This window comes from Oncorhynchus clarkii, chromosome 3 (assembly GCF_045791955.1).
Source record: "Oncorhynchus clarkii lewisi isolate Uvic-CL-2024 chromosome 3, UVic_Ocla_1.0, whole genome shotgun sequence".
Classification (NCBI taxonomy): Eukaryota; Metazoa; Chordata; class Actinopteri; order Salmoniformes; family Salmonidae; genus Oncorhynchus; species Oncorhynchus clarkii.
Window position 1 is genome coordinate 33860687 of NC_092149.1, and position 22910 is coordinate 33883596.

Sequence of the window (22910 nt, forward strand, 5' to 3'; positions counted from 1 at the left end):
CTCAAGAGGCGGGTGGACAAACAAAAACCCACAAATTCTGACAAACTCCAAGCATGGATTATGCTAGAATGGGCTGCCATCAGTCAGGATGTGGCCCAGAAGTTAATTGACAGCATGCCAGGGTGGATTGCAGACACACACACACACACACACACACACACACACACACACACACACACACACACACACACAATTACGTCACACTGATGTATTTGACTGTCTTGTATTTTTCCCCATACAATGTGTGACAGTTACTTGTACAGCTGACAATATGTGGTCATGTTCTTTTTCAACCTTGCATATCATCTCTCTCCTTCAATTAGAAACCTGTCCCACCTGTTCTCTCTCTCTCCTTCTCTTACTCTCGCTTGCTCTCTCTGACCCGTCCTCCTGGCTGGTGGCTTGTCATGACTAGCCTGAAGTAGATGTTAATGTTTGACTAGAGGGAAGGAGGGCCCTGGCTAGCCATATATAGCTTTGCTTCTTGGGCAATGCTCTCACTTTCTTTCAGTTCTCTTCCTGTAGCATATGAGGTGTCTGTCCTCTGAAGAGGAATTACCTAAAAGTCTAGAAGAGAGAATAAAGCTTTCCTAAGAAGTCATGGGTAAGTGCATTGTAACTGTGTTGTCCATTCAGTAGTGTTTACAAGGGTTTTGGGAATGTTTACAATGTCTGTCAATTAGTTACATTCAGGGCAATTGACAAGAACTCTAGCTTCGAAACTGTGTGGTCATTTTGTAATCCCAAATAATATTTGCAATTGGAGGGGATTTTAGTATACCAGATATGTAGGCCTGTTCATGTTTGTAGATTATACACCCTCTTTTTCAGAAAAGAGATAACGGAGATAATGATCTTGCTTCTTTATTATCCTGAAAGCAAAGAGGTAGTAAGTCTCTGGGTGTCTACGATACTTTTGTATTTGGTGTTGCAGGGTTTCTTCATAGCTACCATTGACATAAATGCCTAAAGCCAGGTAAACAGGTTAGCACTAGTACTAGCAGTGGGTAAGGTACATTTTTCATTATTTTCTTACTTGCAGGTTGGTTGTAGGTGTGTGTGGTACTGACATTTTGTTTTGTATAGTCCTTGCCTAAAAACTACTTGAACATAAACTTTTTCACTATGCCAGGGCAAATTCCAAACTGTAATTTTTGGTATCAATTTTGCTGCCCCGGTGCTGTACTGTAGCCTTGCTTTACGTATGTGTTGTTCAAACACAAATATGCTACAGGAGACTGGTTTGGTTTACGAAGGCCTTGGTGTTTATTCAGAAAAAGTAAAGCTGAAATCTTTTAACAACATACCAATAGCCCCCCCCCCCCCCAATCTTGATGTTACCCTTCTCACACTATGCAGCCAAGCCGAGTCAAACAAGCTGGTTATTTACCATAGTTGCCAAAAAACATGCTAGAGAGAACAACGTGCAAGACCATATCCATGCCAGCACAGTACAGTTTGGATCAGCACAATAGTATGAAAAGTGTCCACGTTATCTCTCTTCCCCTCCTCATGTTTTTGAGTTACTAGACTATGGTGGTAACCTTCTAGATGTTGGGCTACATTACTTGTTAAATGACTCTAAATAACTGCAGTTCCTCAAGCAATATTGTTAGGTCTGTTTGAAAAGAGAATGAAACTTGCGACACCATATTCTCTTCTCCCTCCTCCTCCATTTGCGTGTCTCAGAGGTGCTGGTGCTGATGGACTTTGAGGGCATGATGGGAGATGAGATGACGGTGCAGGTGGGAGACGTGGTGACGAGTGTCACCAAGCCCAGCGAGGAGGGCTGGCTGGAGGGAGAACTGAGGGGCAAGAGGGGCATCTTCCCCGCTAACTTCGTCAAGGTACAGTGTGTCCATCAAGAGTTTGCCTTCAGTCCCAGGATTAGGATGAATACCATCTCAATTCAGTCAACGAAGGAAGTCAAATTAAATTGTATTCTGTCAAGGAACTGAAATTCCATTATTTCAGTTTACATCCTTCCTTGACTGATTTGAAATCAATTTGACCCCGACTCTGACCAGCCTATTGTTCGTGCATTTCTCGTGTGCAATCCATTGTCTAATACTTGACTCATTAGCTTTTTCCTTGTGTGTGTTTGTATATTTTATTTCCCACACAGGAGGTGCCAGTGTATTTGATAGGTGACAGCCAGAGGGAACCAAGAAGCCTACGGAAATGTATGTGTCACTCTCCAATGGCTTTAAACCTCCACTACCATAATGCTCTGCTTATTGTGTGTCCCATAACTTGGATCTGTAGCTTAAACTGTATCCAGATATGTTTCCCAGTCTGTCAAACACAAACCCTGTTTTGTACTGAAATGTGGAAGTGTTTTGGTTCGTGCTCATCGAGATACACGCACACTTTGTCAGCACGACGGGCTCAAACAAGTAATTAAAGGCCTTGTGTAGATATACAGCCTCGCCTGCTAGCACCAAGCTTAAATATAATGTACAAGGAAGGAACAGATAAAAACCACAGTCTACTGTTACAGCACAGTCCCTTTGAGGGATTCAATTAGTTACAACACAAAGAAGCTTTGATTATTCTAGTCATGCTCTGAGTCTGGAGTCTACAAGTTATCATATTGAGACTTCTGTATTTGTTTACTTCTGAATTTCTCTACTGAATTTCTATTCATCATTAGTTTTAACTATCATTTTACAATAATAAGAGCAGTCTTGACTAATGATGTGGCTGGTACAATGCTTTGCTCATGCAGCAAGGATGATTAAGCAAACAAGGAAGTGTGAGGTGGCCTTTGCCTACAGTCCCTTGAATGAGGATGAGCTGGAGCTGGTTGTCGGGGAGACCATTGAGATCCTCAGAGAGGTATGGTGTTGCTTTTATCATTACTGACACTATCAATAGATGGGAAAACACTTGCAAACATACTAGAGAAGGAATCTCAAAGAAATATCCCACAAGACAATTTAACAAGGCCCTAGACCCAAATTAGTTTGAGACCCCTGCTATAGAGTATCAGTGTAAATTAGTTGTAGGTTCTTGGAGAGAACATTAGCTGCTCTATTTCGAAAGATATGTTTATGTTTTTGCTTCATAATTGGAGTGTCATATCATATTTACTTTCTTTGCATCATCTCTCTAGTAGCAAATGCATGAGCAACCACAAATCTTTTATCTTGTTTGCCTAGCTAGATATGATACTGAAATATCACCCCTCCAAAAGCTCAGATAACCAAATTGTCGCACAGACATTTCAGCAATGCATATTCATTGTGATGTTTCCCCAAGATTATGCAGAGAAATCACATTTCCCGCACACATTCCAACTTCACTTTGAGGTGTGTACAGATGTCGGATCTTAATTTGAGCCAGTTTGCTACAGCAGGAAAATAATCCTGCAACAGTAACAGGAAATGATAGATATTATGTGGATCACAGAAGGTGGGTTGCACCTTAATTGGGGAGCACGGGCTCGTGGTAATGGTTTCACCGTTCCAGGCATTATTATGAGCCGTCCTCCCCTCATATAGCCTCCACTGATGTGGATTATAATTCATTGACATTTCATAGGGGAATTTACAAACTTCTGAAACCTTTTTAAACCTCAAAGTTCTCCTGCAACAGGATGATCAATTGAAGATTCTACATCTGTAGACATTATGCTGACCAAACCTGTTGTGAGAATTCCTATGCATGTGGATGATTGGTGAAATATGCTCTGCTACACTGTACTATTCTTACATTTCCGTTTCTCTTTCTTTTGACTTCTCTCTCTTTTACCTCTCTCTTGTAACACCTGACAGATTGAAGATGGGTGGTGGAAGGGAATGAAAAGTGGTAAAGTGGGAGCGTTTCCATCAAACTTCACCAAAGAGATATTTGTCTCTCCAAAAGGTGGGATGGGCACATTTTTCACATGGCATTTTTTTTGTTCTGAGAGTGGACTTGAATCAATATATCCTTATAGAACTTCCTTCTCAATCTTTTTCAGATGTTAAGCATAACGAGAGCAAAACCAGACCCAAACTCTCAGATACAATGTTCAGTAAAGAGGTATGGAATGCAATATAAATCAAAATACACTAAATCTGGGACTTTTTCTCTCCCGAAAAACTAGTTGCCACTGATTAATTTAATACATTTGTCTTTTTGTTAAGACAAAGCTACCTCAGAGGACGAGTGTGAGGAACAAACCAAAAAATTGTAAGTTTCTATAGTTCTAATTCCTACTTTATGTAGGTCGTATAAATGAGTGGACTGCATTCTGAAATACATTTTAAATTGTCAAATAAAAGGCCCATCCTTGTACCACTCATCAAATTCATCTTCCTTGTGGGAGATACTTTTTGATACATTGAATGAAACTGCAAACAATGTCTCCACTGAATATAGACACGTTCTGATGTACTACAACAACAGTGAGACCTCTGCTTGTGACAAGTGTTCTATTTTTGGACCAAACTACCACTTAGGCAGGTGTCCACAAAGAACAGACAGCCACATCATTGGCATGTGACAGTTAGTAATTCCCGCAGTTTACCAAATAGGCTATGTGGGTGTGGGCCCACAGAAACTCTGACAGTAACACTGGCTTGGTGTCACGTTTAACGTGGAAAGAGATTAATGGTTCAAATCGGTTCATGTCAATGCTTCACATTTCATATCCTTCTCAGAAAAATATATGGATGTATGGACTGATATTCTTCTTCGATTGGTTAGTCATGATCAGTGGTGTAAAGTACTTCAGCAAAAATACTTTAATTAAAGTACTATTTAAGTTGTTTTTTGGGGCATCTGTACTTTACTATTTATATTTTTGACAACTTTTACTTCACTGCATTCCTAAAGAAAATAATGTACTTTTTAATGTATGTACTTTTTACATACATTTTCCCTGACAACCAAAAGTACTCGTTACATGTTGAATGCTCAGTAGGACAGGAAAATGGTCCAATTCACGCACTTATCAAGAGAACAAGTGATCATCCCTACTGCCTCTGATCTGGCAAACTCACTAAACACAAATGCATTGTTTGTAAATGATGTCTGTTGGAGTGTACCCTGGCTATTTTAAAAATGGAGGTACACTTTAAAAACGAGACAATGGTGCCGGGTAGTTTGCTTTATATAAGGAATTTGAAATGATTTATACTTTTACTTTTGATACTTAAGTATATTTAGAACCAAATACTTTTAGACTTTTACTCAAGTAGTATTTTACTTGGAGACTTTCACATTTACTTGAGTAACTTTATTTTTTAGGTATACATACTTTTACGACATAATCTTAAAACCAACCTATTCCAGCCAAGCATTGCTTAGGTTCTCTTTATAACGCTCCCCTCTCTATTATGTCTACTCAGTGAAAGAATGTTGTCAAGTCATGTTCGACTACGCAGCCTTGACCGAGGACGAGTTGAATCTAAAGAAGGGAGACATTGTTACAATCATCACCAAGGTTTGGGTCTTTGTACTAATGTTGTCATTCATGTTCCCCAATACAATATACTGTACCTTCATGACTTTATGTCTTTTGGGGCCAAAATCAAGAATATAATGCCCCAGTTTTGGACTAGAATTAACCTGGTTATACAATTTCATCAATATTTTTTTCTCCTAAACCAGACAAGCCTGTTATGTGACTTGTGAGCAATTCTGTGAAAATATGTGCCACAATACACTAGATGACAAAGCATGCACAAGTAGGGAAACCATCCCAAAATCTGATGGTATAAATTATATTCCAAATTACAGTGGTGTAAAGTAACTACATTAAGTAAAAATACTTTGAAGTACTACTTAAGTGTTTTTTTGGGGCATCTGTACTTTACTTTACTATTTATATTTTTAACAACTATTACTTTTACTCCACTACATTCCTAAAGAAAATATGTACTTTTTACTCCCATACATTTTCATTGACACCCAAAAGTACTTGTTACATTTCAAATGCTCAGGTAGGACAACAATGTAGTCCAATTTACGCATCTTCAGTATCAATATAATGTGTTGTCATACCTACTGCCTCTGATCTGGCGGACTCACAAAAAAAATAATACTTTGCTTGTTAATTATGTCTGACTGTTGGAGTGTGCCATTAGCGGTCTATAAAACAAATAATTATATACATACACAGTACCAGTCAAAAGTTTGGACACACATACTCATTCAAGGGTTTTTCTTTATTTTTAATTTTTTTTTACATTGTAGAATAGTAGTGAAGACATCAAAACTATGAAATAACACATATAGAATAATGTAGGAGCCAAAACAGTGTTAGACAAATCAAAATATATTTGAGATTCTTCAAAGTAGCCACCGTTCGCCTTGATGACAGCTTTGCACACTCTTGGCATTCTCTCAACCAGCTTCATGAGGTAGTAAAACTGTCCAACTTTTCTTTGCGGGGATGTGAAACACATTGCAGTGCTACTGTGCTTTATTACCGTTCCCCTGGAATGAATTTCAATGAACAGGTGTGCCTTGTTAAAAGTTCATTTGTGGAATATCTTTCCTTAATGTGTTTGAGCCAATCAGTTGTGTTGTGACAAGGTAGGGGTGGTAAACAGAAGATAGCCTACATATTACCGCAAGGAGAAACGACAGTCCATCATTACACTTTTTTTGGTTCCTACATGAGTCCATATGTGTTATTTCATGGTTTTGATGTCGTCACTATTATTCTACATTGTAGAAAATAGTTTTAAAAAAAAGAAAAACCCTTGAATGAGTAGGTGTGTCCAAACGTTTGACTGGTACTGTTTATATAAAAGAGGGAATCGTGCCGTCTGGTTTGCTTAAAATAAGGAATTCGATGTCTAGCATTTACTTTCACTTTTTATTTTTACTCAAATATGACAATTGAATACTTTTTCCAAAAACTGTACTTAAGTATATTCAAAACCAAATACCTTTAGACTTTTACTCAAGTAGTATTTTACTGGGTGACCTTTACTGTTACTTGAGTTATTTTATATTAAGGTATCTTTACTTTTACTCAAGTATGATATTTGAGTACTTTTTTCCACCACTGCTAAATTATAAGTGGAAAAGGGAGGTTCATGATAACTTTGAAGATCAAATAATAGTGTCTACTGTGGGCAATGACCATGCTTCCCCTGACCCTCTGTTAACCTCTCAGATGTTCAGATTACTTGTCGTTTTATGATCTGTTGTGTAGTTCTTTGAGTTGCTCTTTACACAATCTCTTCTTCTGAAGGAAACAGAGGACGAGGGCTGGTGGGAGGGAGAGATGAACGGACGCAGAGGTTTTTTCCCCGACAACTTCGTCATGGTGATACCGATGATCGACGGTCTCCAAGTGAGTTAGAGCAGGGAATCAGGGAAACATTCCCAGGGACAGTCTCGCTGTAGCCCTTTGAATGGGAATTTCCCCCACACATTCCAGTGGGGGTTTAGCCATTACATTACACTGACCTAAGCAGCTATGACACCAACCAGTAATGAACATGAGCTATTTATTAGACCGCAACAGGTGAATAAAAACAAATCCCTTTATCTACAGTTGGCTAACAAAAAATTACATTCTCAGTCAAGTTTTTCTTATATTTTTTTTATATAACCTTTGTTTAACTAGACAAGTCAGTTAAGAACAAATTCTTATTTACAATGACAGCAGGTTAACTGGCTTGTTCAGGGGCAGAACAACAGATTTTGACCTTGTCAGCTCAGGGATTCATCTAGCAACCTTGCGGTTACTGGCCAAATGCTCTATCCACTAGGCTACCTGTCAACCTTTACTTAACTAACTTATAAAGGTTTCTGACTCAAAGATCTCTTCAACATCTGCAGTTTAGGAGTCACTGACTTTACATTTCCGTCTGTGGAAAAAGTGTGTTAGTTTATTTTGAATTGTATTACTTTTATATATATATTTTTTTAAATAAAACAATAAAAGACTATACGAATGGCCGCTCGCGTCAATGGGTGCTCTAATCAGTGGGTGTGTGTTGCAGCAAATAGGCAGCAAAGAGAGACTGAGCCAACCTGTTGTGTTTTCCTTTGCTTTTCCTACAGTCTGGAAGCACCAGCCAACCACCTGCGCGCCGTGGCACGGAAAGAAGCTCAGGTAAATACAGCAACTTCCTGTTTTAACAGAGCATATACTGTTACACCAAATAGTCCATGACACCAATATGACAGTACAGAATGTCTTGTGATTTAGATGCTGACGATGAAGCTTATGAGGTGTAACATAATAACTGGTGCAACAAAATATACTGTGACACCCATAGAGATTCTATTAAATGACTATTCTAATTAGTATTAGTGTGTTAGTATTTTAATTCCTAATTCTATGGTGACACCAATCTGTGACACACCAATATGACAACATAGATTGTCTTGTGATTTAGAGATGCTAATGGGGGCTGAATTAGAGAATTTACGGTGGTGCGTGTTCAGTCTGGCACGGTGTTAATGTTTTAGGGTGTGTGAGGTTGTTGCTTTAGCAGCTGAATATGAGATTTTGTGTGGTCCAAATTGCTTCCTGAATATTTCAAAATCAAGGTCTTTGCATTTTACAGATACTGTTCTTGTGGATGGAAAACAGACATTAACATAGGCATGTCACAAAAAAAATGTAATACTCAGCATGAGTGAGTATGGCGACCCTAAGGGTCAATTTAGCTTTTAAAATTGAGTGACATCGGCACATCCACTCTGCCTGTCTGTCTGTCGGCTGTCTGTAACTGAACTACAATTAGGTTTTTATTAGCAAACCAGGCCACCGACACATTCACATTTCCTCAGTCCAGGCTACATAGGCAAATCTTATGTAAGTGAAAATCTACCTAAAGAGCAATATAACACAGGAAAGCCCCAGAATACTCAGCGATTTCGGCGTCAAATTCAGACAACCACAGCTATATTAACGGATGTCCCTGGTAACAGGTTAGATGTAGTTTGTAGTTTGTATGGTTAGGGTTAGGGTTAGGAAGCTCCTAATCATCCCTATTTCAGATGCTCGTTTTTATTGCCTCTCAATTATCTATAGCTATGCATCATACAATGAAGTTGGGTAGCATAAATGATTGTTCATTGTTGAAGTTTCAAAGCTGTTTCAATTTGACCTCTCTTGACCTGCTATCTATGTGGTGTATCTCGAAGACACAGTTCCCTTTTGAGTTTTTATGACTGTGTGTTGTTCAATGAAGGAATAGACCCACTGGGCACACCACGTCATTTCAATGTGGATAATACGTTGTCAATGCCGTTCAAAATTAGGAACAGATTATTACAGCAATTGTGAGGATCCCCACAGACCTGCGACAACCTATGCATGCTATCTATAACATGTGATTACATAAGAAGAAATGTACAGTTTCAGCAACCTCACAGCGACCAACCATGGTTGTGTTAATCATGTTAAGGATGAATGTTACATTAGTTTGTAAGATAGACTTAACTTTTACTGTATTACAAAAGGTAATATTGAATTGTGCTTGGTTGATATAAAGAGAGAATCGTGCCGTCTGGTTTGCTTAAAATAAGGAATTTGATGTCTAGCATTTACTTTGACTTTTTACTTTTACTCAAATATGACAATTGAATACTTTTTCCACCACTGAACTTAAGTTACATTCAAAACCAGATACTTTTAGACTTTTACTCAAGTAGTATTTTACTGGGTGACTTTCACTTTTACTTGAGTCATTTTCTATTAAGGTACTGTACCTTTACTTCTACTCATGAATGACAATTTAGTACTTTTTCCACCACTGCATTGTAGAATAATAGTGGAGACATCAAAACTATGAAATAACACATATGGAATCATGTAGTAACCCAAAAAGTGTTCAACAAATCAAAATATATTTTATATTTGAGATTCTTCAAAGTAGCCACCCTTTGCCTTGATGACAGCTTTGCTCACTCTTGGCGAGACTAGCTTCATGAGGTAGTCACTTGGAATGCATTTCAATTAACAGGTGTGCCTTGTTAAAAGTTCATTTGTGGAATTTCTTTCCTTCTTAATGTGTTTGAGCCAATCAATTGTGTTGTGATAAAGTAGGGGTGGTATACAGAAGATAGCCCTATTTGGTAAAATACCAAGTCCATATCATGGGCAAGAACTGCTCAAATAAGCACAAAGAAACGACAGTCCATCATTACTTTAAGACATGAAGGTCAGTCAATCCATAACATTTCAAGAACTTTGAACATTTCTTCAAGTGCAGTCTCAAAACCCATCAAGCGCTATGATGAAACTGGCTCTCATGAGGACCGCCACAGGAAAGGAAGACCCAGAGTTACCTCTGCTGCAGAGGATATGTTGATTAGAGTTACCAGCCTCAGATTGCAGCCCAAATAAATGCTTAACAGAGTTCAAGTAACAGACACATCTCAACATCAACTGTTCATAGTAGAAGGTGTGAATCAGGCCTTCATGGTTTAATTGCTGCAAAGAATCCACTACTAAAGGACACCAATAATAAGAAGAGACTTGCTTGGGGCAAAAAACACGATCAATGGACATTAGACCGGTGGAAATCTGTCCTTTAGTCTGATGAGTCAAAATGTGCGATTTTTGGTTCCAACCGCCGTGTCTTTGTTAAACACAGAGTAGGTGAACGGATGATCTCTGCATGTGTGGTTCCCACCGTGAAGCATGGAGGAGGAAGTGTGATGGTGTGGGGGTGCTTTGCTGGTGACACTGTCTGTGATTTATTTAGAATTCAAGGCGCACTTAACCAGCATGTCTACCACAGCACTCTGCAACGATACACCATCCCATCTGGTTTGCACTTAGTGGGGCTATCATTTGTTTTTCAATGGGACAGTGACCCAACACACACCTCCAGACTGTGTATGGGCTATTTGACCAAGAAGGAGAGTGATGGAGTGCTGCATCAGATGACCTAGCCTCCATAATCACCCGAACTCAACCAAGTTGAGATGGTTTGGGATGAGTTGGACCCCAGAGTGAAGGAAAAGCAGTGAACAAGTGCCCAGAATATGTGGGAGCTCCTTCAAGACTGTTAGAAAAGCATACCTCATTAAGCTGTTTGAGAGAATGCCAAGAGTGTGCAAAGCTGTCATCAAGGCAAAGGGTGGCTACTTCGGAAAATCTAAAATCTAAAATATATTTTTTGGTTACTACATGATTACATATGTGTTATTTCATAGTTTTGATGTCTTCAGTATTATTATACAATGTAGAAAATACTACAAATAAAGAAAAACCCTTGAATGAGAAGGAGTGTCCAAACTTTTGACTGGTGCTGTAAGCAGGACTTGGTTAAAACCCTGGACGGGAGATCAAAGCTATACGTGAGTTATCCAGTAGGAGGTGCTGCCTAGCCTAATGATCTGGCATTGTTTTAAAGTTACAAATTCAACTTATTTTATGTTGAGATTTGGTGATGACATAATCCTGTGGTTGTAATTTCACCCTCAAAACAACAGTTTACGAGGATGACTTTTTTCAAATCCAATGTCGTTTCCATGTAGATTCTGTGTCACAATACGCTGACAAATGAGATTGAAACAACATTGATTCAACCAGTTAGTTCCCAGTGGGGAGAGACAGACAGCTTGTGACACATGTTTTGCCTTAAACAGTAAAGAGGATGTGAGAGTCCAATCTTGAGACTGTCAGTGCCACACATAGCAGGATGTGGTGCACAGGCAGTTTTTATGAGGGCACCAGATTTTGTTTCAAACACACACTTCTGCTGAAGGTGCACATTGTGTTTAAGACGCTAACTGTTAGTTAGCTGTTAAGGCTGGATGTTTCTTCCCAGCTTTAAATAAATGAAGCCTTTCTAATTGAATACGAAGGGTACACAACATTAAGATGCAATATTTCAATCACATTATTTATTTTTTATGATACAATCAGTGCATAAATACTCAAAGGAAGCTTGTTATTGCTACATGGCCCCTTTGACATTTTGAGGCGCTCACTCTCGCTGAACATTCACAAACGTTCATATCTTGTGTGTATGAGTTTGTGTTCAAACATTAAGAGGCCTAACAGTCATTTGGAGATAATATCATCCCAGAGTCAAGCCACTGCACTTGAGTCCCTGAACCCCACCCCATCGCTCCCACTACTCCATTGGCGTCTAGTGTCACTGGGGGGTTGCAGATATGTCACAGGAAGTCCTACACCATGATGGAGAAGGGGGTGTAATACAGTACGTCACATGACCTGGCTGAGATGCCTTGGAGGAAGCCAGGGGGTGGGGGACCGTAGAGAGCTCTGTCTGTCACAGTGGCTTTTCACAAGTGGCCCAAGCAGCAACTCTGCAACAACTCTAGTGCTTCACATTGGTGGAAGGGCTTGGTCAAGGAGTTTTACGTGTGTTTTGAAGAAGGTAGGCTCTATCCTCATTGATTTGCTATTGGTACTCTTAGTCTGTGGAATTCATCATCACCAGTCACTTTTCGTGGTTTATTGTCTTACATGTCAGCATGACACTCAGCATGTTCTTCCTCTGTATCTTGAGAGATGTGCTAAAAGCTATAATGCAGATTCATGTTGTAATTGACTTAGCTGTTTTGTGGTCAGTTCCCTTAACTGCACTCTAGTTGATCATTTCTCGTTTTTATTAAACACTATAATTGCTTGGTTAACTCTTAATGGTAATTGAGAGGCAGAATATTGTGCTTTGTCAAAAGACAATCCCATAAGTCTATTATACATACTGTAGCTGTTCACACTTTAGGGATCTCCTTTATGATAAATAAGTTATTTCCACCCCCAAGCCAAGGCCTTCTCAAGGGAGACTCTTGGGAACAGTAACTACAGTATTTTGGATTCTGTAGGATTCTATTGGACACAGCTGTGACCTAGCCTGCTCCTATGACATGCAGCATCTTGGCTTCCCATGCCACTCTACTGGTTGGAATTTCTTCAAACTCAAATGGAAGAAAATGAACAACGTTTCTTGCCCTACATGAATATGAATTTGCATTTGAATTAAATTATGTTAAATTCATTTTTGCAGAGAATGATTAACCCCGGAGGCCTGGGTCTTGATGCTGTTGTACACTCACCGTTCTCATGGCAAAGAGAACAACACACCAGGGGCAAGATAGATAGCTGTGGCCGTGTATAATATGTTTTGTGCTCTAATGTTCTTCTAGTCAAGGCAGAGGGTTCAGCGATGGAGAAGAGCAGCCCTGCAAAAGCAAAAGGTAATATACAGCATGTCGATACTGTTCAATAAAAGTACAGCTTTACTGTATCTGCAGTCTCATTCAACCAGATGTTGTATTACATTATACTTCAAAATACAGAGGAGATGATGCTTCACAATTGCAAAGAGGTGTGTGTTGTTAATAAGTACTTACGAGTACCGTTTGCTTACTACCAGCAATGCTTAAATGTGCACATGTGCATACAGATGAGAAACCAGAGACTAAAGACCTGAGAAGCAACCCTCCAACCAAAGTCAAGCTCCCTGTTCCAAGTAGACCTGCACTACCACCTCCAGTGAAGCACAAGCCTCAGAAGTTCGGTTGTAGCAAGTGAGTGACTCTAGAACAGCCATTTTTTTTTGTCTCAGTCAACACCAACCATTTGGGTAGAGTACGGAGGTATAGTAGTGCCAACATAAATGCAATCTTAATCCAATGTTGACACTAATATCACTCCATAGTATCAAGTATGAAATTTAATAGTGAGACTTGTAAAATAAGGATTTCTTCATGAAGCATCGCTTTCAGACTTTGCTACTGATCAGAATGGACAAATAGGGCGCTCATATGGAAGCCTTAGTAGTTATATATTTGCAAAAGCCAAATAATACGAAAGCAAAAGGTCTCTGTCAAGACAGGAACTGTTTGTTCTCTTTAAACTGGCAAGGAAGGAGAGTGTGGAGGAGAGTTTTGGTTGGTGCCTAGGTTACTATAGCACATAGTCTTCATGTCTTGACGCTGAATTGCCAGGATTCCCAAACCTTGAGCGGTGCACTGGAAACTCTGGGATGAGTCAGTGTGGTCCTAAACAGACAAGAGCAGCCCATTTCCTTCTTTCTGAACAAACACACACAACTGGGAAAACAAAAAGGGCCGTCTTTAGCAAGGGGAAATTGACGAATAAAAATACTTTCATATTGTTCTTTCTAAATAAACGGTCACATGTTGAAGGCAAAGCAATGACACTGTGGTCTTGGCTAAAAGCATATTGATTATTTGTCAAATTAATTTGAGATTATACTTGCAAAGGTCAAACAAGTTTGTATATTTTATTAAAAGCTATGGACGTCTTTTGTTTGTTCTAGTGAGGGTGTGGACGATGAAAGGAGAAGTCTTAATGCTTGGCTAAACATAAAACTCACTGAGGTTTCAATATGCAGTGCATCAGCACCTGCCTCTAAGACCTTGCAAGAGGAAACAGGATACCACTTTTTCCACACTGAACCACAGCTTTTGTCATCCACTGATAATCTCAACCGTAGAAAATGAAGCATCTCTTTCAGTTTTCTCTCTCTACATCAGAGCAATTTGGATCAAGTTAACCTTATGAATCAACCAGTGTAGGCCTGAAAGAATGAATGTTTAATTTCTCTGAAATGATTTTTTCTCCCATTAGAGCCAATGGCGATCTCCCTCCCCTTTCACCAAAATGTACAGAGGAGAGCAACTCGGACCAGTTTGACGGAGTGGAGGTGTCCCCTGAGAAACTGAGTCACCCCACAGCCAACAGAGCCAAACCCCCACAGAGACGACCCCCATCTGCCCCCGTCACCGGTCCACAGGTATGGCAACAATATACCATACTGTATTATTATTAATATTATTATGGTACAGAATGCACCTCTGTACAGTGTACATATTATGACATACTAGGAACAGAAGCGTTTCGCTAAACCCACAATAATATTGACTAAATATGTGTATGCGACCAATAAAATTGTTTTTGATTTGATTTAGGACAGATCACATATTAGGACAGAGTCACACATCCATGGACGTTGTCAGAGTCACTTTGAGTTAGTATCGTTGTCATATGTGTGGACACACCACACAGTTATGTTTCCTTCTGAGACCACAGGGAGACAATGTGGCTTAATCACATGACACATGACACATCACATGACAGTAGACCCACAACCCCTAGGTTATCATAGCAATGATGATACAATCCCTGATTTGTCTAGTGTCATGACGCCACCAGTCTATATCTGCCCAAAGGTGCACGTTGTACACCACATCCCCTCTGAAACCACAGGGGGGCAGTGTGGCCCAACACTCATCATGCAGCGACATTATGAACCGACAACCCCAGGTTAACATAAAGATGATGATACATTCTCGGGTTAGTCTGATGTCAATTTCTAATGTCACGCCACAAGTACATATCAGCCTAGAGGAATCACTGTCAACACAGTCATAGGGGCATATCAGTGGAGAATAGTGGCCCTTGTTAGATTTAATTCCTCCAGAGTTTCCCTGAAGACTGTTTGTTCGTATGACGTGGCCCATCTGGCCCACTAAGTCTTTACTCACCCGCCCAGAGAGAGAGAGAGATGGCCTGTTCATAAGTGGCTTGACAAGTTGCATGCCATGAAGGGTTAGTGAGGCCATGATGCGAGGAATGACTCTTAAAAAGGAATCGTCATTAAGGTCATGGTTGTTGTTCTAACCCTAGGCTCTGAGTGGCAGGGACCAGACAGATGCAGAAAAATCGCCTAAACTGCTGAAGGTTTGCAAAATTGACTTTGATTCCATATTCATGAATACTCTATCATCATGTTAGGCCTTGTTGGCAAGTACGTAGAACACAAAATTAACATAACGTCAATGTATCTCTCTCAAAGTATCAATTAGCCGCAAAGTAACAACTGACTTTAAATAAGATTACTGAGATTGAATAGATTTAATATAAAAGTGTTTGAATCCTAGACCTGTCAATCCTTGACAAAACATTGAGATACCTTGCTGAAACATTGCAGGTTGCAGAAAGTCATTCACCACCATCCAAGCCTGAACATCCTCCCAAGAATCCGGTAGTCTCCGGTAATCCGGTAATCTCCAGACTAGCGCTACCCAAGGCTATAGTGGAGGCTAGGGCAGCCCAGGAGGAGAAGCCTTGTCTGGCCAGCCTACAAGCTGAGGTCAGGGCACTGAAGATTGCTCTGGAGCTGCTGCAAAACAGACACGAGTAAGTAGTATTACCCATTTATTCAGACTTCTAGATAACCAGGGGAAAAACTTGAGGAATCAGGTACATTAACCCATTTGTTCAGTTGTTCCACCAAGCTATTTTCAACTATTTTGATAAAAGGCATAATCTACCGCACACTCAAAAACGATTAGTGAAGGTGCTGGAGGCAAAATGTGAAACTAGAAAGACAGGAAAAAGTCCCTGCACACGTCCAGTCAGATCTCTCCTAGCCTGGTTAAACCAGACTGAATGCTGGACTCACCATTGTTGAAACACTTCAGTATGTGTTAACCAGGCTACATTTCTCCTGCCAAAAATGTAAACCATTCCTTCATTTTCTGACTCTTCTTTGACCTCTTGGTGCATATATATATATATATATATATATATATATATATATGTATATATATATGTATGTGTGTGTTCTTTCCTTCTAGACAAGACATACAGGAACTGAAAGAGGGACTGAGAGACGAGAGAAACAAACGTGTGGCTCTGCAGGTACATGGAATATTTACAGTGAGCTCCAAAAGTATTGGGACAGTGACACATTTTTTGTTGTTTTGGCTCTGTACTCCAGCAATTTAAATTTGAAACAATACCATGACTGAGGTTAAAATGCAAACTGTGCACAAATATCACACAAATAGTATAACCCCAGAACATGCTAACCTCCCCTGTTATTTTAATAAATAGTGAGAGGCTAGCATGTCTTGTTCTGAGCATGCAGTGGAACATACAATGTTTGGAGCATAAACACAAGCTTTTGATTTAGCTGAATATTAACACAACGTTTCCCCTGTGCAGGAGGAAGTACATGGTCTTAGGACTAAACATTCATCCTGACTGACACCATGACCGGGCAGTACATCTAAGCAAGGCTCTGCTATGTCATTCCCTTGAACACAAACTTGAAAGGGAATTAAAATGTTCCTGACGTTGGAGTGCAAGAGGGGATGGAAAGGATGCATATCTGCTTCCTCTGCAGACATACCAGCTGAGGCCACATTAAGGCCTGGAATCAATCCGTGTCCCTGAAGTATCGTGGAAGATCCCCTTTATAGCTCGATAAAAACATTTGAAGGCAATGTTCCCGCATTTGCATTTACGGTAAACACTGCATTGGAAATTACCTTTAAAGGGACACTTTGGTATTTTGGAAAGTCTACTTCCCCGGATTCAGATGAACCAGTGGATACCATTTTCATGTCCCTGCGTGCAGTCAGAATTTTCTAACATCGCTTAAGCGCAATTTCTAACTAGCGTTGGTGCAATGACCTGAAGAATCTACTAGCATGCTAGTAGACACCATAGACTTCCAGCCATTGCTAGTTAGCATAGTTTGCATTGGCTCGCAAAACTACCTCTATCCTTGAGTTTACCTGACTTTGGGGAAATACACAAAGGTCTTCATTGTCAAAATCACAAAGTTTAACTTCACATTTTAACACGGACCTTCCGCGATACTTTTGCGATAACGATTGAATCCCGCCCTAGATTGTGGTCAGCCATTTTTTTTTGGAGGGCATTCTGGACTTGATTGGCAAGGGACCAAGTGAATCGACCAAAATGCTTTGTATACATCGACCAAAATACTTTGTAGCCGGGATTCAACTCAAGGTGGGTTATAGAGTAGTGCACAATACAACTGACAATGTGTCTTTTTAAGGGACTTTTCCCCAACGTTTACATGGTGAATGCTGCAGACGTTGGACCAAGCCTAAATCACTTTTCAAAGTATGTTATAGTGCGGCGTGCTTTAACACGTCTTGCATTGAATCCCGTCCTTTGGGTAGAAAATGTGTTTTATTTTATATTGATGATATTGTAAATTTCATTGAAAGAACAACATCACCCAACAATACAGAGGACTGGTTTTATACATCGAATGTGGGCTATGTTTCTCAGTGCTTATTTTTCTCTGAAAGCATATTTCTTATTTGTTGGGGTATGTTTGGGAATATTTTGAAGCATAGTGTTTGGGGAACATGAGTCAACTGAACAAACTACTTGTATCTTTTGTTCGAACTGCCATTGTATATAAGAGTAACTATTTTGTGCCTTTTTTAAAATATTAAATATTACTTGTCCAAAATACTCCAGTGATTTAGCAACGAATATTTTGCAACTATCCTGCAATGCTGCATGTGTCCATTGGGAGGCACTTTTGTATTACTGTTGTTAATTCAGTGCTGCATTGTAGTTGACTTTCAGTCCACAAAAACAAAACTATATTAGTTAATTCTGTATAAATGTACCCTTTTCTCATTTTTGGATATGTCTTTTAGAATAGGTGCTAAAGTGAATCTAATTAAAACCTTGAAAATACAAACACACTGAAATGAAGTGATCCGCAGTGAAGCATGTCGGTATTATACTTTTGCAGCTGGATAAAAGTGGCTGCGTCAGTCACACCAGAACATTAACTTACAGCACACTGAAAGTGAAAACAAGTTGACTTATCACAATTAACAAAAAATAGAGTATGAAGGAAGAAAAACAAAAAGAGATTTACTGTCGGATATTTGATGAGATTTGAGGATCAGTATTTGTTGTTTAGGGCTTTGGGCTCTCTTGAGTGAGCCCTATAGATCTGTTTCCATCTCAGCATTGGCGACATGCTTCTGGCATGGCCCGGGAAGTCTGTGAGCTGGAAAGCACATCTGGAGAGCATCTGGAACACATTAGAGAGAGTGGGCTTCTGAAACTGCCATGGGAACAAACTATTTTTAAAAATGGCATTGAATACGCCTGATGGAGTGCATATTCCCTCTCGGGCTAAAACGGCTAGTGTAACGTGAATTAAACTATAGTAAATAAATAGGGAATGTTGGTACGGCAGTATTTTCATAATGTATTTCACATAAGGCCTATTGAAAGTGATCCTTCACCCGTATGAACCTGCAAAGACAACTAAAAACGGTACTTCATAAAACATATTTGATATGTTATTAATCATAACTGTTAACAGCACAGGTATTTCCATTAAACACATCAATTTTGCAACTTCATGAAACTCCATAATCAACCAAAGAGACAATAGACAGCCTTTTCATTAGTCCAGAACAATCTTTTTTTTTAGAGAGAAACAGTTGCTGCAAAAGAGGAGGGATTTGAGAGAAGAGAAATGGTGTCGGCAAGAGGCACGGAGCCAGAAGTAAGATACGGAGGAGGGTCAAAGGTAAACTAAAATTAGCCTTAATAAAAAAGGGTCTGATACGGACAGAAAGAGAACAGTTTTACCTCGCTTCTGTGAAAAGGAAATTATGGATGAGTAGAGGGCACGAGCTTAAGCGGGTTAACCTCCAGGAAATGACAACAAAGCCCGTTTTTAAAATGTGTCAAATGTGTAAAATGTGAGACATAAGTCACAAACAGTACAGTTGTCACTGGTGACTGACATATCATTCAAAAGACATGGGCCCATTATGAATGCCTTTATCAATCATTCCTTCCTCATATACTGTAGGTTCAAAACTTTAGTGACACAGCACAGTTAAAAATATACAGTTGAAATCTACAATAGTGGATGGAAATGTGAACACACATAACCTAAGATGTTATTATTTCATAGAATGATACATTGTAAAAAAAGAAAGAAAAATACATTGTTATTAGCATGTCACATCTAAATTGAACAAAAATATAAATGTAACATGTAATGTGTTGGTCCCATGATTCATAATCAGAAATAAAAGATCCCTGAAATGTTCCAAACACACAAAAAGCTTACAGTTGAAGTCGGAAGTTTACATATACCTTAGCCAAATACATTTAAGCTCAGTTTTTCACAATTTCTGACATTTAATCCTAGTAAAAATTCCCTGTCTTAGGTCAGTTAGGATCACCACTTTATTTTAAGAATGTGAAATGTAATAGTAGAGAGAATGATTTATTTCAGCTTTAATTTCTTTCATCACATTCCCAGTGGGTCAGAAGTTTACATACACTCAATTAGTATTTGGTAGCATTGCCTTTGAGTTGTTTAACTTGGGTCAAACGTTTCGGGTAGCCTTCCACAAGCTTCACAAATTAAGTTGGGTGAATTTTGGCCCATTCCTCCTCACATGGCTGGTGTAACTGAGTCAGGTTTGTAGGCCTCCTTGCTCTCACATGCTTTTTCAGTTCTGCCCACACATTTTCTATAGGATTGGGGTCAGGGCTTTGTGATGGCCACTCCAATACCTTGACTTTGTTGTCCTTAAGCCATTTTTCCACAACTTTGGAAGTATGCTTGGGGCCATTGTCCATTTGGAAGACCAATTTGCGACCAAGCTTTAACTTCCTGACTGATGTCTTGTGATGTTGCTTCAATATATGGCCCATTCCTCCTCACATGGCTGGTGTAACTGAGTCAGGTTTGTAGGCCTCCTTGCTCTCACATGCTTTTTCAGTTCTGCCCACACATTTTCTATAGGCTTGAGGTCAGGGCTTTGTGATGTCCACCCCAATACCTTGACTTTGTTGTCCTTAAGCCATCCTTAAGTCCATTTGGAAGACCCACTTGCGACCAAGCTTTAACTTCCTGACTGATGTCTTGAGATGTTGCTTCAATATATCCACATCATTTTCCTCTATCCTCATGATGCCATCTATTTTGTGTGCACCAGTCCCTCCTGCAGCAAAGCACCCCCACAACATGATGCTGCCACCCCCGTGCTTCACGGTTGGGATGGTGTTCTTCGGCTTGCAAGCACCCCCCTTTTTCCTCCAAACATAATGATGGTCATTATGGCCAAACAGTTCTATTTTTGTTTCATCAGACCAGAGGACATTTCTCCAAAAAGTACGATCTATGTACCCATGTGCAGTTCCAAACTGTAGTCTGGCTTTTTTTATGGCGGTTTTGGAGCAGTGGCTTCTTTCTTGCTGAGCGGCCTTTCAGGTTATGAAGTAGATGTCTTAACCGACTTGACAAAACTATAGTTAACAATAAATTTGTGGAGTGGTTGAAAAACTAGTTTTAATGATTCCAACCTAAGTGTATGTAAACTAGCAAATTCAACTGTATGTCAAACAGAAAACAAACTGGATGGACATCAGAAATAGATGGGAGAGGTTGAGGGTTGAAATAGAACAGGACTAAAAAACAACAAAATATAAGTATTGTAAAATAGATTGTGTCCTAAAATGTATGTATAATGTATGTAGTATGCATAAGCTGGAAGTAGAAGCCTAAGTGTTGCTGTCCATTAGTTTACTCCAATTAGGGGAAGGGTGGTAGGGTTAGCGAAAAATAATACAGGAAAATACATTTTATAAATATGTGTATACTTTATCTATATAGTATATATGTACGTTTGGACATACTCATTCAAGGGTTTTTCTTATTTAAAAAAAAACTATTTTCTACATGTAGAATGATAGTGAAGACATCAAAACTATGAAATAACACAAATGGAATCATGAAGTAACCAAAATAGTGTTAAACAAATCAAAATATATTTTATATTTGAGATTCTTCAAAGCAGGCACCCTCAATTTTATTTAACTAGGCAAGTCAGTTAAGAACAAATTCTTATTTAATAAGAAATTGTGGGTTAACTGCTTTTTTCAGGGGCAGAACGGCAGATTTTACCTTGTCAGATCGGGGATTTGATCTAGCAACCTTTCGGTTACTGGCACAATGCTCTAACCACTAGGTTACCTGACACCCCAAACTGGTGTTCAGTTTTTGATTTGTTAAAAAAGTTTGAGATATCCAATAAATGTCGTTCCACTTCATGATTGTGTCCCACTTGTTGTTGATTCTTCACAAAAAAATAAAGTTTTATATCTTTATGTTTGAAGCCTGAAATGTGGCAAAAGGTCACATAGTTCAAGGGGGCCGAATACTTTCGCAAGGCACTGTAGGTAGGCGACTTGGCCAAGATAAAGCAAAGCAGTTCGACACATACAACAACACAGAGTTACACATGGAATAAACAAACATACAATCAATAATACAGTAGAAAAATCTATATACAGCATGTGCAAATGAGGTAGGATAAGAGCGGTAAGGCAATAAATAGACCACGGTGGCAAAGTAATTTAAATATAGCAATTAAACACTGGAATGGTAGAATGTGCAGAAGATGAATGTGCAAGTAGAGATACTGGGATGCAAAGGAGCAAGATAAATAAATGAATACAGTATGGGGGTGAGGTAGAGGGGATGGGCTAGTTTACAGATGAGCTATGTACAGGTGCAGTGATCTGTGATCTGCTCTGACAGCTGGTGCTTAAAGCTAGTGAGGGAGGTAAGAGTCTCCAGCTTTAGTGATTTTTGCAGTTCGTTCCAGTCATTGGCAGCAGAGAACTGGAAGGAGAGGCGGCCAAAGGAAGAACTGGCTTTCTGGTGACCAGTGAGATTTACCTGCTGGAGCGCGTGCTACGGGTGGGTGCTGCTATGGTGACCAGTGAGCTGAGATATGGCGGGGTTTTAACTAGCAGAGACTTGTAGATGACCTGGAGCCAGTGGGTTTGGCGACGAGTATGAAGCGAGAGCCAGCCAACGAAAGCGTACAGGTCCCAGTGGTGGGTAGTATATGGGGCTTTGCTGACAAAATGGATGGCACTGTGATAGACTGCATCCAATTTGTTGAGTAGAGTGTTGGAGGCTATTTTGTAAATGACATCGTCAAAGTCAAGGATCGGTAGGATGGTCAGTTTTACGAGGGTATGTTTGGCAGCATGAGTGAAGGATGCTTTGTTGCGAAATAGGAAGCAGATTCTAGATTTAATTTTGGATTGGAGATGTTTAATGTGATTCTGGAGGGGAGTTTACAGTCTAGCCAGGCACCTAGGTATTTGTAGTTGT

General features: G+C 39.5%; 1 protein-coding gene across 1 annotated transcript; it reads left to right on the forward strand.

Annotated features, from left to right (window-relative positions):
• The first annotated feature begins 499 nt into the window (after positions 1 to 499).
• Positions 500 to 18206, forward strand: LOC139393780 (SH3 domain-containing kinase-binding protein 1-like). The gene is made up of 17 exons (XM_071142097.1): positions 500 to 604; positions 1690 to 1847; positions 2126 to 2183; positions 2729 to 2838; positions 3777 to 3867; positions 3965 to 4026; positions 4131 to 4176; positions 5337 to 5431; positions 7193 to 7294; positions 8011 to 8062; positions 13087 to 13137; positions 13347 to 13470; positions 14537 to 14702; positions 15596 to 15649; positions 15900 to 16108; positions 16549 to 16612; positions 16919 to 18206. The coding sequence occupies exons 1-17, from the start codon at positions 601 to 603 to the stop codon at positions 16955 to 16957; spliced, it is 1485 nt and encodes a 494-aa protein (XP_070998198.1). The 5' UTR covers positions 500 to 600; the 3' UTR covers positions 16958 to 18206.
• The last annotated feature ends 4704 nt before the right edge of the window (positions 18207 to 22910 follow it).

Coding starts and splice junctions, on each gene's coding strand:
- LOC139393780 (XM_071142097.1), top strand. Junction 2,839..3,776: donor CCATTGAGATCCTCAGAGAG/GTATGGTGTTGC, acceptor AACACCTGACAG/ATTGAAGATGGGTGGTGGAA. Junction 16,613..16,918: donor ACAAACGTGTGGCTCTGCAG/GTACATGGAATA, acceptor TCCCCTGTGCAG/GAGGAAGTACATGGTCTTAG.